Source organism: Salmo trutta, chromosome 20 (genome assembly GCF_901001165.1).
Source record: "Salmo trutta chromosome 20, fSalTru1.1, whole genome shotgun sequence".
Lineage (NCBI taxonomy): Eukaryota > Metazoa > Chordata > Actinopteri > Salmoniformes > Salmonidae > Salmo > Salmo trutta.
The window spans coordinates 41,237,742-41,252,729 of NC_042976.1; the positions used below are offsets into that span (position 1 = coordinate 41,237,742).

The following is a 14,988-nucleotide window of genomic DNA, read 5'->3' on the forward strand; positions in this document are numbered from 1 at the left end:
ACTGAGAGTGGAGCACAACTCAGGTTAATATCAGACAATAAGAGCCCATAGATACTCTATGGTGGATCTGGAAGAAGTCCTCTTCAGTGCTTTGCTGGGTTCAGCCTCAGATCTTTTGTGAGTGCACCTTTATGAGAGGTCTACACATGGCGAGAACTTCTTCCAAAGAAGCACTTCCATTCAAAGACACAGTCTGCTGTGGGTCAGTTTCTGTGGAGACACAGTGAGGCAAAGCTTCCCTGAGACATGCCAGAGTAAGTTTCTCTCAGAAACCATTGTATTGTATGCTGTAGTAACATGATTAAAGTATGTAGATTATGGAAATGGTCTAGAGACGTAGGCTAGTGTTCAAGCTCATGTGGAAGAGCGGCTCCTGTCAATATGATAGGCCAGCGAGCCAGAAAATACCTCACGACAAGGAAAATGCACCCAAAGACCTTTGGCAATAGTGCTTCGTGACATCTGATCTTCAGGTAGGATGAGCAGAGTTTCTAACTTGGAATCCCCCCCCCCCCCTCCAGAGTTGCCAGTTGAATTGAACTCACTGAATTTCAGAGTTGTCCTGAACACGACATACAAGTGTGATGCATAAAGAAAAAAAATTAAAACATATCCTTCAAGCTAACAATGTACTTGTCACCACCCTGTGGTCACAACAACATTTGCAGCATGATGAATAAACACTTTCAACCAAACTATTCAATGAACTGATTATAAATGTGAATCTTGTTAACCATAAAACAAAAAGGACATGTTTCTAACGCCATGCAACTTTTTTTTATTCAAGCCGTAAACAAATGCTAAGCTTTTCACTAAGAAAACAGACACTGATGAAAACAGAACAGTCATCCATCTTATACCCTCTTATGCAACATACCAATTCCAAAATCCCCACCATGTGAATTTTAGTTCACTTGCATACACTTATTAATAGAAAGGCACAGTAAATGCTGGTTTGTAGTAAGCAGAACACCACCCATATCCCCACAAAGCTCCACTTTCTCACCTAAAAGCAGTTACAAATTGCAACCAAATCAAAGTAGATGAATGGATTCTAGAGTACTAAACATTAAACATTCAAGTCTTTTCTGACATCTCACATTGGTCCTCTCATGCATGTAACTAACCCTTCCTGCTAGTCTTTCACAGTTGACTTCACATGTTTCCTTCAGGCAACTTCCAACACGTGTTGCTTCAGAACTTTTTCGGTTGCTGGATGCAGAAGGTAGACTTGAAAGCTGGCGAGTGTGCCTTCTCCAAAGCAGGTCTGAGTCTGCTGTGTTTCACACTTACTGGGGTCTCTGGGAAGTCATGTCCCAACTGAAACAATTAAGAAATCATTTTATAAAATCGTGGCTTACAAAGCAATCTGGAAGAAAACTATTTTACTATGCCAATCTGTAGTAGGTAGGCTATGAGTAAATGGTTGACTTGCATGATCATTACAAATGAAGCCAAAGGATTGTAGTTTACAGCAAAACCTGTTTCTTGGCCAACCCTTGTGGGAGACGGACGCAGCCATTATTTTAAGTCAGATATCCTTACCTTGTCAAGTGTTCCTGACATCAAGACACTGACTAGCTGCATTCGGCTGGAGGAGGCTGCAGATCTAGAACAGTATTACATGTTTAAAGACAAAACTCAACATTGCAGTTAAAAGGTTTTCCTGGATGTTCTCTCAATGTAAAAAAAATAAAAAATATCCTCCAAGCTCCATCAATCAGTGAGACCCTGTAGGTGGAGTATTGGGTCGTATTCATTAAGTACCTAACAGAACAAAACAGGTAGGGACTACCTGAACTGTACCTGGGTTTGGGAACCTTGTGTTCCCTCTCTGGGTTCACATGGTGGTGGGCATGACTCTCCTCATAGCTCTTCTTGGCCACTCGCTTCCCCCCAGCCTTCACTGTGGAGCCAGAGTGGAACCGTTTAAAATAAATAGTTAACATTCTTTCACTTGTTCAGAACGGAGTTAAAACTATTCAGAGTTACTGTAAGACTAAACTGTGCATGTTTTAATACCAGTTGGGTTACTTCAATATAGAAGTAAATTGAGAGAGTATCAGTGTCGGAAGAAGTTGGTAGACTGATCAAGAGGTGGCACTGGCAGTGAGAATACAGTTAAGCATTGTGTCTGCTTTTTATTTTCCTCAGTTGCTTGCAATAGGCAGGGTTAATCAAAACATATATACTTTACCCACATCCTGTCAAAGCAACAAGCGCATATAGCCAAACAATGGGCAGCTCTGATCAGAGAAATAGTTCATTTGTACCGCGAGAGTCCCTTTCAGGGTCCGTATGTATTAGCGCATCTCAGAGTAGGACAAAGCAGATGCTAAAGCGCTCCTACTCTTGATATGGCCCGAGAACTTATTTTCTAGGACATCATGTCACACCATAAGTCTAGTCAACAGGCAGTGAACTACAGTGCCTTCAGAAAGTATTCATACCACTTGACTTATACAACATTGTGTTACAGAAGGAATTCAAAATTGATTCTCCCCCCACCCAGAGGCAAAGTGAAAACATGGTTTCTAAATGTACATAAGTATTCACACCAGAGTTAATACATTTGAGTCACCTTTTGCAGCAATTACAACTGAGTTTCTGGGTAAGTCTAAGCTTTGCACGCCTGGATTGTACAATATTTGCACATTAAAAAAAAAAAAAAAGTAAAGCTCGATCAAGTTGGTTGTTGATCATTGCTAGACAGCCATTTAAGTCTTGCCATTAATTTAAGTCAAAACTGTAACTAGGCCACTCAGGATCATTCAAGTCATCTTGGTAAGCAACTTCAGTGCATATTTGGCCTTGTTTTAAGTTATTGTCCTGCTGAAAGGTGGATTTGTCTCCCAGTGTCTGTTGAAAAGCAGACTGTACCAGGCTTCCCACCGCCTCCAGGATTTTGCCTGAGCTCTATTCAGTTCATTTTTAGCCTTAAAAAAAATTATAATCCTTACCAATGACAAGCATACCCATAACATGATGCAGCCACCACCATGCTTGAAAATACAAAGAGTGGTACTCAGTGATGTGTCGTTGGATTTGCCCCAAACATAATGCTTTGTATTCATGCCAAAATATATTTCTTTGCCACATTTTTTGCAGTTTTACTTCATTGGAAACAGGATGCATGTTTTGGAACACTTTTATTCTGTACATGCTTCCTTTTCACTCTGTCAAGTAGGTTAGAGTAACTACAATGTGGTTCCATTCTCAGTTGTCACCTACCTCAGCCATTACATTCCTTCTTCAGCAACCGAGTTAGGAAGCCTGTATCTTTGTAGTGACTGGGTGTATTGATACACCATCCAAAGTTGAATTAATAACTTCACTATGATCAAAGGGATCGGTCTTTTTCTTAACCCATCTACCAATAATTGGCCATCTTTGCGAGGCATTGGAAAACATCCCTGGTCTTTGTGTTCGGCTCCCTGTTTGAAATTCACTGCTCGACTGAGGTACCTTAGAGATAATTGTATGTGTCGGGTACAGAGATGAGATCATTCGAAAATCATGTTAAACACCATTATTGCCCACAGAGGGAGTCCATGCAACTTAAGCACATTCTTACGCCTGAATTTATTTAGGCTTGCCATAACAAAGGGGTTGAACACTTGATGCAAACATCTCAGCTTTTCATTTAAAAAAAAAAGTCTGGAAACATAATTCCACTTTGAAATTATGGGGTATTATGTGTAGGCCAGTGACAAAATCTAACTTAATCCATTTTAAAATCAGGCTGTAACAAAAAGTGGAAAAAGTCAAGGGGTGTGAATACTTTGAAGGCACTGTACATATATTCAACTAATGTTATTACATTTTGCAGTAGTTGAACTAATTCAAAATTTTACCGAACAAAAATATAAGAGCCAACATGTAAAATGCTGGTCCCTTTTTTCATGAGCTGAACTAAAATGGCCCAGAAATTTTCTACACACATAAAGCTTATTGCTCAAATTTTGTTCACATCCCTGGTTAATGAACATTTCTCCTTTGCCAAGATAATCCATCCACCTTTGTCCCCAGCACAAGATGTGCAAAAAAATCAGGACAAAAATGTGCCGTTTTGTCACACCAGAATGTCACAGATGTCTCAAGTTGAGGGAGCGTGCAATTGGCATGCTGACTGCAGTAATGTCCACCAGAGATGTTGCTAGAATTTAAAGCCACCTCCGCAATGTTAGAGAATTTGGCAGTACATCCAACCGGTCTCAACTACAGACCCCGTGTAACCACGCCAACCCAGGACCTCCACATCCAGCTTCTTCACCTGCGGGATCGTCTGAGACCAGCCACCCGGACAGCTGATGAAACTGAAGAGTATTTCTGCCTGTAATAAAGCCTTTTTGTGGGGGAAAAAAAGAAATCATTCTGATTGGCTGGGCCTGGCTCTCAAGTGGGTGGGCCCCTGCCCAGTCAGGTAAAATCCATAGATTAGGGCCTAATGCATTTGTCATTTGACTGATTTCCTTATGAACGTTTACTAAGTAAAATTGTTGAAATTGTTGCGTTTATATTTTAGTTCAGTATTGGTAACATTTTTAGTAGTTAATTACTTTTGTCATGTAGCCAACTACTGGAACTACACTTTTTATTAGTTAATAACTCCCTTTCAGCATCAGACCTGCCTAATTCTTACTTGAAACACTGTGCCTCATTCTCGCTTTGTGTTTAAGACACTAAATAATTACACATTCTCTTAACATCTGACTCCAGAGTGATCTGTTATTGCAATTCGTAGTCTGACATTTCAGATTTTCCATTTTTTGTAGTGAACTACTTTTTCCTACATACAACGCAACTTTTATGGCGACGTAACACAATTAATAGAACTAAGTTATAGATATCATTCTCAATTACACCTTGCCTATAAGCGGGAGATCAGTTCTATGTGCTCTATTTCTATGCTTTCCGTTTAAGTTTCTGCAGCTTTTACTTTTGCACGACAGCTTCAAACACCTGAAAATACAATATTTGGGGTTATGGATCATATATTTCACAGCGGTTTAGATGGGACAACGATTCTCTACACTATACTTGTTTTGTCACAAACGTAAAATTAGACTATTAGAATTTTAGCAACCAGGAAATGGCAGAGTGATTTCTGCAAAGTGCATCTTTAAGGGTAGCTTTAGTGTAATTTCATTTCTTCCAGTGTGAAGAAACTGGTACCTTGGGAAACTATTTTCAGAGCACTGTTAGCTTCCCCAACACTGCCAATAGACATTCAGCCTGTATGAAGTTAGACGGCGTCGCAATAATGCCGTTAATTAGCATTTTAATAAACAGTTTGACTGTGACTACGACTCAAAAACATATGTATAAGCAAGAACCTGCATGGGAAATATTCACTTAACTACATGAACTGAACGTCAGTGCTGGCCATCCCGTCCACCGAATGTACCACGGTTGAACAATAGGCTATGTTATACACTGATTCAAGTTTCATACCGCATTGTGACGATAAATACAATGAAAGTAGCAAGGACGAGAGCATTTAGGCCCACTACTGCATGCAATCGTTCTAAGTTTCCATATTTTATTAGTTTACCACCTACGCACTTGAGGTTTGAGCGTGCGTAACACTGTAGCAGAACTGTACCGATGTTCGCACAAGACGAAAAACAAACATCAATTCAACAGGAAGAGTAGACCTATATGGTAAATACACTGAATGTAGACCACACTTACTTCCTCCAAAAAAAATAACCCATTACATCGAACACATGGTTTTACAAAGAAAATACGCAGTTTAGTGACAATTACGAATTAGTATGAAGTAATCAACAATATACCTGCTGGAGGATGGCCAGCCTTCAATTCAAGACTCTCTCTCATTTCAGATTTAGATAGCTGAACCATTCTCGACTTCTGAACAACAATAACAGAACACGAACTAGCACAATACCCACTCCGTTGCTTTTATACTGCTGAAAGGAACATGACGTAGCTGATGCAGGAAGCAAGCATCAGCAAGCATCAGCATATGGGGCTGCAGCAGACTCATTTATTCCACATGAGTGGACCAGACATATGGCGTGAGCAGCCTCAAAAAGTTACATGGTTTTATTTAGTATATCGATTGGCGCATTTGTGTCTGTGGTGCGCATTGAGGATGTTAATGATCTAATCACATTTCCTACCTACCAATCCTGTCGTTTATACAACACCATTGTCTAGTTCAAAAACAACCTTCAGCCACTCCCCTCTGTGTTTGCAGATCTGAATGAAGCAGGATAGAAGTAAGCAATATGGTAATTCACCATCTGGTTGTGTGGAGCATATAAATTGCTATGTGACTTTTTAAAGATCTGTACATTCTGAAGGACCTAGTGTAGAGGGAGGGGCAAGAGATTGTTTTTGAACAGAACTCATCTCACATTCGTCTTAGTGGAACATGCTTGCTATTTATGTAATAAATTGTTTAAAACAACTTGATATCCTGGCAAAAAGCAATGCCTGCATTGTCAGTCTTTTTTGTCACTTCTAACAACTTTTTAAGTATTTATCTGAAAAGGTCTATTGTCTGGTCATGAAATAAGACAAAGAAAATGCTGAGTGTCTGATCGGTCTTTATCATGTTGGTCGTGTCCCAAATGGCACCCTACTCCCTATATAGGACACTACTCTTGACCAGGGCCCATATGGCTCTGGTCAAAAGGGGCCCATAGGTCTCTGGTCAAAAGTATTGCACTATATAGGGAATAGGGTGCCATTTGGGGACCGTGGTCAGAAGAAGTGCACTATGTAGGGAATAGAGTGGCACTTGGGATGCATCCATTGCCTTCATTGTCTACGTTACGCATGCAAAGACGAGAGGATGAGCAACAGAAGGGAGGAGTTGTAGAGCTCTTCATGGACCAAACGTTCACATTTATTTCTGTTGGTTGGTGTGCAAAGAAAATGGCAGTGAACCATCCCATGAAAGGTCCAGCACAGAAAATGGAAAAATAAAGAGAATATCTGCAAAGTCACAAAAATGTCTGCAATTCCACAATTCATTGAAAAAACAAAAGTCAACTTTTATTAACTTTGCAAGTTTGTGTTATGATGTAATCTTTTCCCACCTCTACTTCTTCATATACTGTATTTATAGATCTATAATATAGATTTGACATGGCACAAGTCTTTACCAGTGCTGATGAGCGAAAACCAGATGGCATTTTTTCTGTATTTACAATTAAATGACGGAAATGTACAACACTCCATGGCATACACAATCTCAACATTAAGAACAAATACAATGTGATCCCTCTGTACAAACTAACATCTTTAGATTACTTTTTTTTGTTTACAGATATGAGTTCATGATCCATTTTAGCCTACAGACATACACATACACATTCCCCATCTGACTCTTTACCACAAACCTTCCGTCACATATCCCACACCTTCACCATGCTGCCACAGCTACGCGTTCCCAAAAGAAAAACTAACATCTAGACCGAGCAGAACGCCGCTCACAATTATGTCCAATGCCGACCATTCCCCAAACACACCACTGCATGATTCCCTCTCTTCGTTTAAAACAACAACCACATTCCTTGATTTCCTTCTTTCTTGGTTAACGTTCTGTTTTCTCCATCTGCCATCGCTTCCAGCCCCACATTCAGATTCACTTAAAAAAAATTAAAAATGCACAAATAAAAGTTAACGGACGAGTTCATCAGACGGGCTCCAAAGACGGAGTCCCCTATACCCAGGAGTCTGGTGAGCCTGGGTACTGCTCCGCCCTGTAGGAAGGCCTCCGGGTGGTGGAGTAAAAGTCCACGTAGTTCGTGGTGGATTTGAGTCCGTGGCCGTGCGACTGAGAGCTGTAGTCTGCCGTGGGGGGGAAGGTGACTACTTCCTCCACGTAGGCCTCCTCGTAGCCGTGTGGAGACTGCAGGTACATCCTGTAGGGGTCGTAGTTCCGCCTGCTCGGCTCCTCTGTGGAGTACACCTGCTGCTGTGGAGACGAGAGGAGCAACACTAAATCAGGTCTGTTTATGTGAAAGGCAGGACCATCTCTTCTTCGAAGTCCAGTGTTTGTTTGATTTATGGGTCATTTTTGGTTGAAATTCTAGTAACAGCTAATCCACACTCTTTTGGCACTTTCCCAGACACAGATTCAACTTAGTCCTAAAAAGCAAGATCAATAGAGAATCTCAATTTAAAAAAGCATTTTAGTCGAAGACTAGGCTTAATCTGTGCCCGGGAAACGGCCCCTACGTGTATCGAAACTCGAGCTGCATGGCTATACAGGGTTGGGTGTAATATCCTGATTGTCCAGTCTGAGAGGGAGTGGAGGGAGGGAACTGAGCTCCCTCTACCTGGGTGCTATCTAGGTAACTGAGACGCCCAGCCCTTCCCTCTCACAGCAGTCACATCCACTCTAACTCACACAATGGCTGATATGATGGCTGTCTCCTAGATGGAGATGGCTGTCCGACCAGAAGGGATTGATTTAGAGTCTGTATTGTGTTTACCTGTGTTCTTCTGGGGTCCTCTCTTGTTGGCGAGGAGTAAGATCCGATATAATACGGCGGCGGCTTTCCAGACCCTGGCAGAGAAATGCACAACATAACGGCATAACTTCAACGTCGCCGTGAACTCGACTTGTTAGCGTACAGTATAAATATCCCATTCCACACATTCCCCTTAGGCAAGGTCTCTATATAACGGTCAGACACAGCTACGCTGGACAGAACAGACTAATATCATACAGTCAAAGAGATGGGCACCAGTGTCTTATTGTTTGCAAAGCCTGTGGGATGATATTTTCCTTGGCCCAAGCCAGAGGAATCCTGAAAGTCCTTTTCCACTCTTGTTCCCAGCATTCTGGGGTTTTCATGGCTGGCCCAGGGAGTGTGGCTGGGTAGACAGGAGGGGTAGGAGGGGGTTCACGTGGATGAGGCTGCAGCTCTGTTTACTCAGCGCCCCATTGAGGGTTGTCCGTCTGGCAGCGGCGAGTCTGGGTGCCCTGCATACATGGTCCGCGTCCCAAATGGCGCCCTATTCCCCATGCGGTGCACTACTCTTGACCAGGGCTCTGGTCAAAAAGCAGTGCGCTACATAGGGAACAGGGTGCCATTTGGGAAGTAGCCCTACTGTTCCTCAGGGCAACTGACAATGGGCGCTTTGTAGTGGCTGCACAGCCAAGCGGCTCACAATGCGGGTGGACCAGCAACTCTATTGATCAGCAGACCCACTTAAACGCAACAAAAAGGCTCAAGTGCTCTTTTGAACTTAGCCGATCGTCCAAGAGCCTCCAGCTCCCAATAAGAGCGATAAGAAAGAGGGAGATAGGGTGGTCATGGTGGAGCTGGGGGAGAGCTGGGGGAGAGCTGGGGGAGAGGGGGCATGGAATGTGATTCCAGGGAGTGGTGAGGGGAGATAAAATGGATGACGGCCTACATAGAGGTAAAGATGACCCTAGGGGATACTTTAATCACGGTGTGGTGTACACGGCTGACACATTCTCAATCACATTCCAAAGTCTCACATCATATACTGTGTTTTATGTACAGTAAGAATTCTGAGATCCTGAGAATTCCGTATGCACATCGCCTACCTGTATACTGATATTTATGTACATTGTTGTCCCCTTGGTTATTATAAAATTGCATAGTTGACGGTGCCCTCTGATAATCAGAACGGTGTTCTTCGATTCCCAGTATTGCAGGAGAGGAGGTGGCACTACCAGCTGTGGACAACAGAGCACGGAGGTAAGAAGGATGAAACTTTGAATTGAACCGTCTTTGTGTCCTTATCTAGGGCAACGTCCCAAATGGCTCCACATTTCCTATCTAGTGCATTCATGTTGACCAGAACCCTGTGGGCCCTGGTGAAAAATAGTGCACTAAGACAGTGTTTCTTAATCCTGGCCCTGGGGACCCAAAGGGGTCCACATTTTAGTTTTTAACCTAGCAGTACACACTGGATTCCACTAATCATCAAACCTTTGAGGGGTGTGTGTAGTGCTTGGGCAAAAACAAAAATGTATACCCTTTTAGGTCCCCAGGACCAGGATAAAAAAAAAAAAAAAATGGGGAATAGGGTGCCATTTGGGACGTAACCTAGGTGAATTATTGTTTATGTGGCTAGGCTGACCTGACTGGTTGACCGGTGACATCTGTATGGTGCTGGTGGGGAGGGTGGGCTGAGACTTGAACCTGTCGCGCTCTAGAGTGGATACTGGTGTGATGAAGTGGTTTTGGCTCCATCCGTCCTAAAGGCCAGCAGAGAAAGGAGACAGTGGTTAGTTTGAGCCACAAAAACCTCGGGTGCGTCCCAATAATATCTCCTTTCTCCTGAATTGTACACTTGTTCACTACTTCCCACAAATCTAAAAGCATTGGAGTGGCGGCGGGACACCGGCTTGTTTGAGTTTCCTCCATATCTCATACACCAGCCATTTCCTTTCAATGAAGGGAAGTGAACAAGTGCACACTTTGGCAGGAAGGAGAGGTAATTGGGACGTAGCCCTACTGTATTTAGCCTCCTCACCCCAACACTGGTCCTTCCCTTACCTTCTTATAGATAGTCCTCAGGTCTTTGTACTGCCACAGTGTGTTGAGGACCTGAGCGGCAGCTTTCACCACCTTCATAGAGTACCTTTGAGGACAGAGAGATGCATGTCACCACACATTACCACTGAGAAGTTAGAACTGAGGCCTCTTAGGAATATACGGCAAATACATGGCATGTTTCTGTGGTTAAATAATGAGTCTACTCTCAACTGTTTGAAATTGCTCTCACTCCATTCCGGGGTGTAACATCAGCGCATGAGCCTAGAGCAAGCTTCTGTGTGGAAGCAATTCCTCGTGCTCTCTGTGTGCATCCCAAATGGCACCCCTATCCCCTATATAGTAAACAACTAAAGGAGTAGTAGTAGACTGAAAAGTAGTGCACTATGACGGGAATAGGATGCCATTTGTGACGCAAGCCTCTGTCTGAGCAGCAGCTGAAGCCTCTCTCTCACCTCTCTCCCCTGCCCTTGGTGATGTTGACCAGCTTCTCGATGCCGCCCGTGTCAGCCAGTGCCTTGGCGTTCTCCATGTTCTTGCTGGTGACCTCGTGCAGGGTGCAGCAGATGGCCGCCACCGTCTCGTCAGAGAGCTGGGTGGTGTTCCCCCCAGGGAGACGATTCACCAGGTCCCTCATCGCATACTTCCCTGGGCGGGAGGGAGGGAAGGAGGGATGGGAGGAGGGTGGAGGGAGGGAGGGAGGGATGGGAGGAAAGGTGGGAAGGAGCAAGTATTAATATTGTACTTATAATTTCTGTTAGGAATTTATGATCGAGGCAAGGCTTCTTTATAAACCCATTCTGGCTTCCTCATCCTTACCTCCACAGACATTTTGTTCTATTTGACTTTTTAACAGCAAATAAATGAACAAGCTACACCTTTAAATAAAACTGGAACGCAACAGGGAGAGAGAGAGAGACAAAACGGAAATAAAGAGACATTCATTGCATTTTTGATATAGCTTGTCTTACGTAATGTATTTGTACAGCAGATGCCTTCCTCTAGGGCAGGAGACCTAGAGTACACAGTGTACTTTTGTACTTTGCTGATACTATATTTGTTCAGCTTGAGTTGTGCTGCCACAGCCTACCATGTGCCTTTCCTATAGGACATAGCATTAGTGCCCCCCAGACCCTGGGTTAAAACCACTTGATTTTCCCCCTGAGTCTCCCTCAGAAGATCAGCCCCTCCAGAGTACCTCTCCACACAGCCCCTCTCCCCCATCTCCCAGGCTGCAAGCTCTGCCTCTGCCTCTGCCTTGCTGGAACACTAACTCCTTATTATTTCCACATAGCTATCCCATAAAAACCTGGTTTCCCTGAAAAGGGGTGATTTCACAAAAAACAAGTAGAATTGGGATGAAGGGTAGCAATCTGGGCATATAATCAGAAGTTAGATTACTAAACGTGAACATAGCCCTTCTGGTTCTACTTCATCTGAAACCTCCTATTTTCCATCTCATCTCTTCCCTTTTTAAAAAAAAATACACTGAGTGTACAAAATATTAAGAATGCTATTTCCATGACATAGACCAGGGATGGGCAACTGGCGGCCCACCGGCCACATGCGGACCCCCAATTTTATCCAACTCGTTCGGGGTCTCAACTTACTGTTGAGAGTAAGAATAATAGAATACACAAGGTGCAATTTCAAAATGTGGTTGTGCATCAGCAGTCCATCAATTAGCCCATGTCAGCTAACTTATTTTAGATTGGTAAATTACTCTAGTGACCAGCTATCTAAACATGTACTGTAGTAAGCATAGTCAGATACGTCAAACACCTATCCATCAGATACGTCAAACACCTATCCATCAGATACGTCAAACACCTATCTATCAGATACGTCAAACACCTATCCATCTGATACGTCAAACACCTATCCATCTGATACGGTAAACACCTATCCATCAGATATGGTAAACACCTATCCATCTGATACGTCAAACACCTATCCATCTGATACGTTAAACACCTATCCATCAGATACGTTAAACACCTATCCATCTGATACGTTAAACACCTATCCATCAGATATGGTAAACACCTATCCATCAGATACAGTAAACACCTATCCATCAGATACGTTAAACACCTATCCATCAGATACGTTAAACACCTATCCATCAGATACGTTAAACACCTATCCATCTGATACGTTAAACACCTATCCATCAGATATGGTAAACACCTATCCATCAGATACGGTAAACACCTATCCATCTGATACGTTAAACACCTATCCATCTGATACGTCAAACACCTATCCATCTGATATGTTAAACACCTATCCATCTGATACGTTAAACACCTATCCATCAGATATGGTAAACACCTATCCATCAGATACGGTAAACACCTATCCATCAGATACGTTAAACACCTATCCATCTGATACGGTAAACACCTATCCAGGTGTTGTGAGATCTGTAAGGCATCTGTAATGGAGCCAGTGTTTGTTTCTCACCTATGAGCTCCTTGTTCCTGACGTCCAGGGCCATGTTCCTCAGGGCGGTGGCCACAGAGCAGACCACCCTGTCGTTGTCCATCCTCAGCAGCTCCACCAGGATGGGCAGACCCTTCTCCTTACGCACCGCTGCACGGACGTACGCCGTAAACTAGTACAGACGCAGAGACGACACAGAGAGGCCGTTTCAACTCTATCAACTTAAGAGTGTATATATATATATATATATATATATATATATATATATATATATATATATATATATATATATATATATGTTTAATTGTCACATACACCGGATAGGCGCAGTGAAATATGTAGTACAGCCATAGTAGTAAAGACATTTTTTATCTTCAGAAAACCAGACAACAATGATGTCATAGCCCCTGTGATAAATGTCCTAGAGCTAGTGTCCTTCCTCGTCCCAGAAGCTAAAATTAGCAACTAGGGGGTTTAGGAGAAAGCACTAAAAGTGACTATTGACATTTGTTTCACTGAGGAGAGTTCCCCTTTAAAAATGTATTCACTTTACATAGCTAATAGAATATTCATTGTAAACAGGGGAAAATAACACACAGTAGACTAGTGTTCTCGTCATCTCCTGTCCTGGGTGCTGTGTAGTGTGTACTCCGTAGTGTTCTCCATACCTTCCAGTTCCCAGCAGACAGGTTCTGCAGGGAGCCCGCCGAGCCCTCCAGGGTGGCAGGGTTGGAGCTCTCGGCCAGCAGGGTCAGGTAGGGCTTCACCACGGCTGGGTGCCACAACATCTCCGCCCCCTTGGGGGACTTGGAGAAGCCGGGGATGGGGCCCACTCCATCCCACTGAGAACACATTACAAGCACATGGTCATGATTAGAGGTTCTAATTAAGGAATAAGGCCCGAGGTGTATTGGCCATATTCCTCATGGTTTATGGCCAATATACCACGTCTAAGGGCTGTTCGTATGCACAATGCACCGTGGAGTGCCTGGATACAGCCATTAGCCGTGGTATATTGGCCATATACCACAAACCCCTGAGGTACCTTATTGCTATTATAAACTGGTTACCAACGTAATTAGAGCAGTAAAAATAAATGTTTTGTCATACCCATGGTACACTGTATATACACCACGGCTTTCAGCCAATCAGCCAATCAGGGCTCAAACCACCCAGTTCATAATACAATTTTGACTATATATGTATCAAGTGTCCCAGAGTAGGAGTGCTGATTTAGGATCAGTTTAGCCTTTTAGATCATAATGAAGATGATTATATGGACAGGCGGGACCTGATCCTAGATCAGCCCTCCTACTCTGAGACGCTTTGTGAATACGGGCCATGGTCTTCTCTAGAGTGCTCCTAGAAGAGTTAAAGTCAACATGTCAGTGTGTTATGTCTGTCTGTAACAGTGTGTTATGTCTGTCTGTAACAGTGTGTTATGTCTGTCTGTAACAGTGTGTTATGTCTGTCTGTAACAGTGTGTTATGTCTGTCTGTAACAGTGTGTTATGTCTGTCTATAACAGTGTGTTATGTCTGTCTGTAACAGTGTGTTATGTCTGTCTGTGACAGTGTGTTATGTCTGTCTGTGACAGTGTGTTATGTCTGTTTGTAACAGTGTGTTATGTCTGTCTGTAACAGTGTGTTATATGTGAAAATGTGATTGTATTATACATTGTATTTTAATGTTTAAGGACTTAAATGAGGACTAAAAGAGATCCGAATAAAATAAAATCAAAGTAATAGTTCACTCCAAAATCAAAGTTGGCAAATGTTTTCCATTTCTCAGAAGGGAGAAACGAGTCCACGTCCCATCATGCCATCTGTTGCATAGATCCAGCTATAGAGCGCCTCGATCCCAAATGATTTGAAAAGACAGGCAGGCACCGTCATCTAATTGCGTCATGTCAGACAAAACAGATGTAGTGGGACTTGGGCTCTTGCTACTAGACCACTGTTGAGATCTTAAAAAAACGTTTGACAAACATGTGGAGTCAACAATCACTTAAGGCCTAGGGAAGTGTCGTGTTA

The 14,988-nt window shown here is 42.9% G+C and overlaps 2 protein-coding genes across 12 annotated transcripts in view; both read right to left on the reverse strand.

Moving 5' to 3' along the window:
- Positions 1 to 754: 754 nt before the first annotated feature.
- LOC115156077 (death-associated protein-like 1-A) lies at positions 755 to 5,955 on the reverse strand. Its single transcript, XM_029703333.1, has 4 exons — positions 5,799 to 5,955; positions 1,807 to 1,906; positions 1,546 to 1,609; positions 755 to 1,320 (listed from the first exon to the last, which is right to left on the reverse strand). Exons 1-4 carry the CDS (start codon positions 5,863 to 5,865, stop codon positions 1,195 to 1,197), a joined length of 357 nt encoding a protein of 118 aa, XP_029559193.1. The 5' UTR covers positions 5,866 to 5,955; the 3' UTR covers positions 755 to 1,194.
- A 900-nt stretch (positions 5,956 to 6,855) lies between these two features.
- The window catches only part of pkp4 (plakophilin 4), a 110,714-nt gene continuing 102,581 nt past the window's right edge, over positions 6,856 to 14,988 (reverse strand). For 10 of the 11 annotated variants that reach the window (XM_029703344.1, XM_029703337.1, XM_029703334.1 and 7 more), the window contains 8 exons: positions 13,625 to 13,798; positions 12,978 to 13,128; positions 10,967 to 11,159; positions 10,515 to 10,599; positions 10,096 to 10,213; positions 9,557 to 9,688; positions 8,472 to 8,545; positions 6,856 to 7,951 (listed from right to left, as the gene is read on the reverse strand). In XM_029703344.1, coding sequence (XP_029559204.1) covers positions 7,697 to 7,951; positions 8,472 to 8,545; positions 9,557 to 9,688; positions 10,096 to 10,213; positions 10,515 to 10,599; positions 10,967 to 11,159; positions 12,978 to 13,128; positions 13,625 to 13,798 — 1,182 coding nt within the window. In that variant the 3' untranslated portion in view covers positions 6,856 to 7,696. The remainder of the gene's footprint in view (positions 7,952 to 8,471; positions 8,546 to 9,556; positions 9,689 to 10,095; positions 10,214 to 10,514; positions 10,600 to 10,966; positions 11,160 to 12,977; positions 13,129 to 13,624; positions 13,799 to 14,988) is intronic. The other variant, XM_029703336.1, reaches the window with a different exon arrangement.

What these genes read in the sequence shown, in the direction of transcription:
- LOC115156077 (XM_029703333.1), bottom strand. Translation starts at nt 5,865, where the DNA reads ATGGTTCAGCTATCTAAATCTGAAATGAGAGAGAGTCTTGAATTGAAG. An exon ending in GGCTGGCCATCCTCCAGCAG is followed by an intron (nt 1,907 to 5,798) that starts GTATATTGTTGA and finishes CTGGCTCCACAG; the next exon opens with TGAAGGCTGGGGGGAAGCGA. An exon ending in TGTCAGGAACACTTGACAAG is followed by an intron (nt 1,321 to 1,545) that starts GTAAGGATATCT and finishes TAATTGTTTCAG; the next exon opens with TTGGGACATGACTTCCCAGA.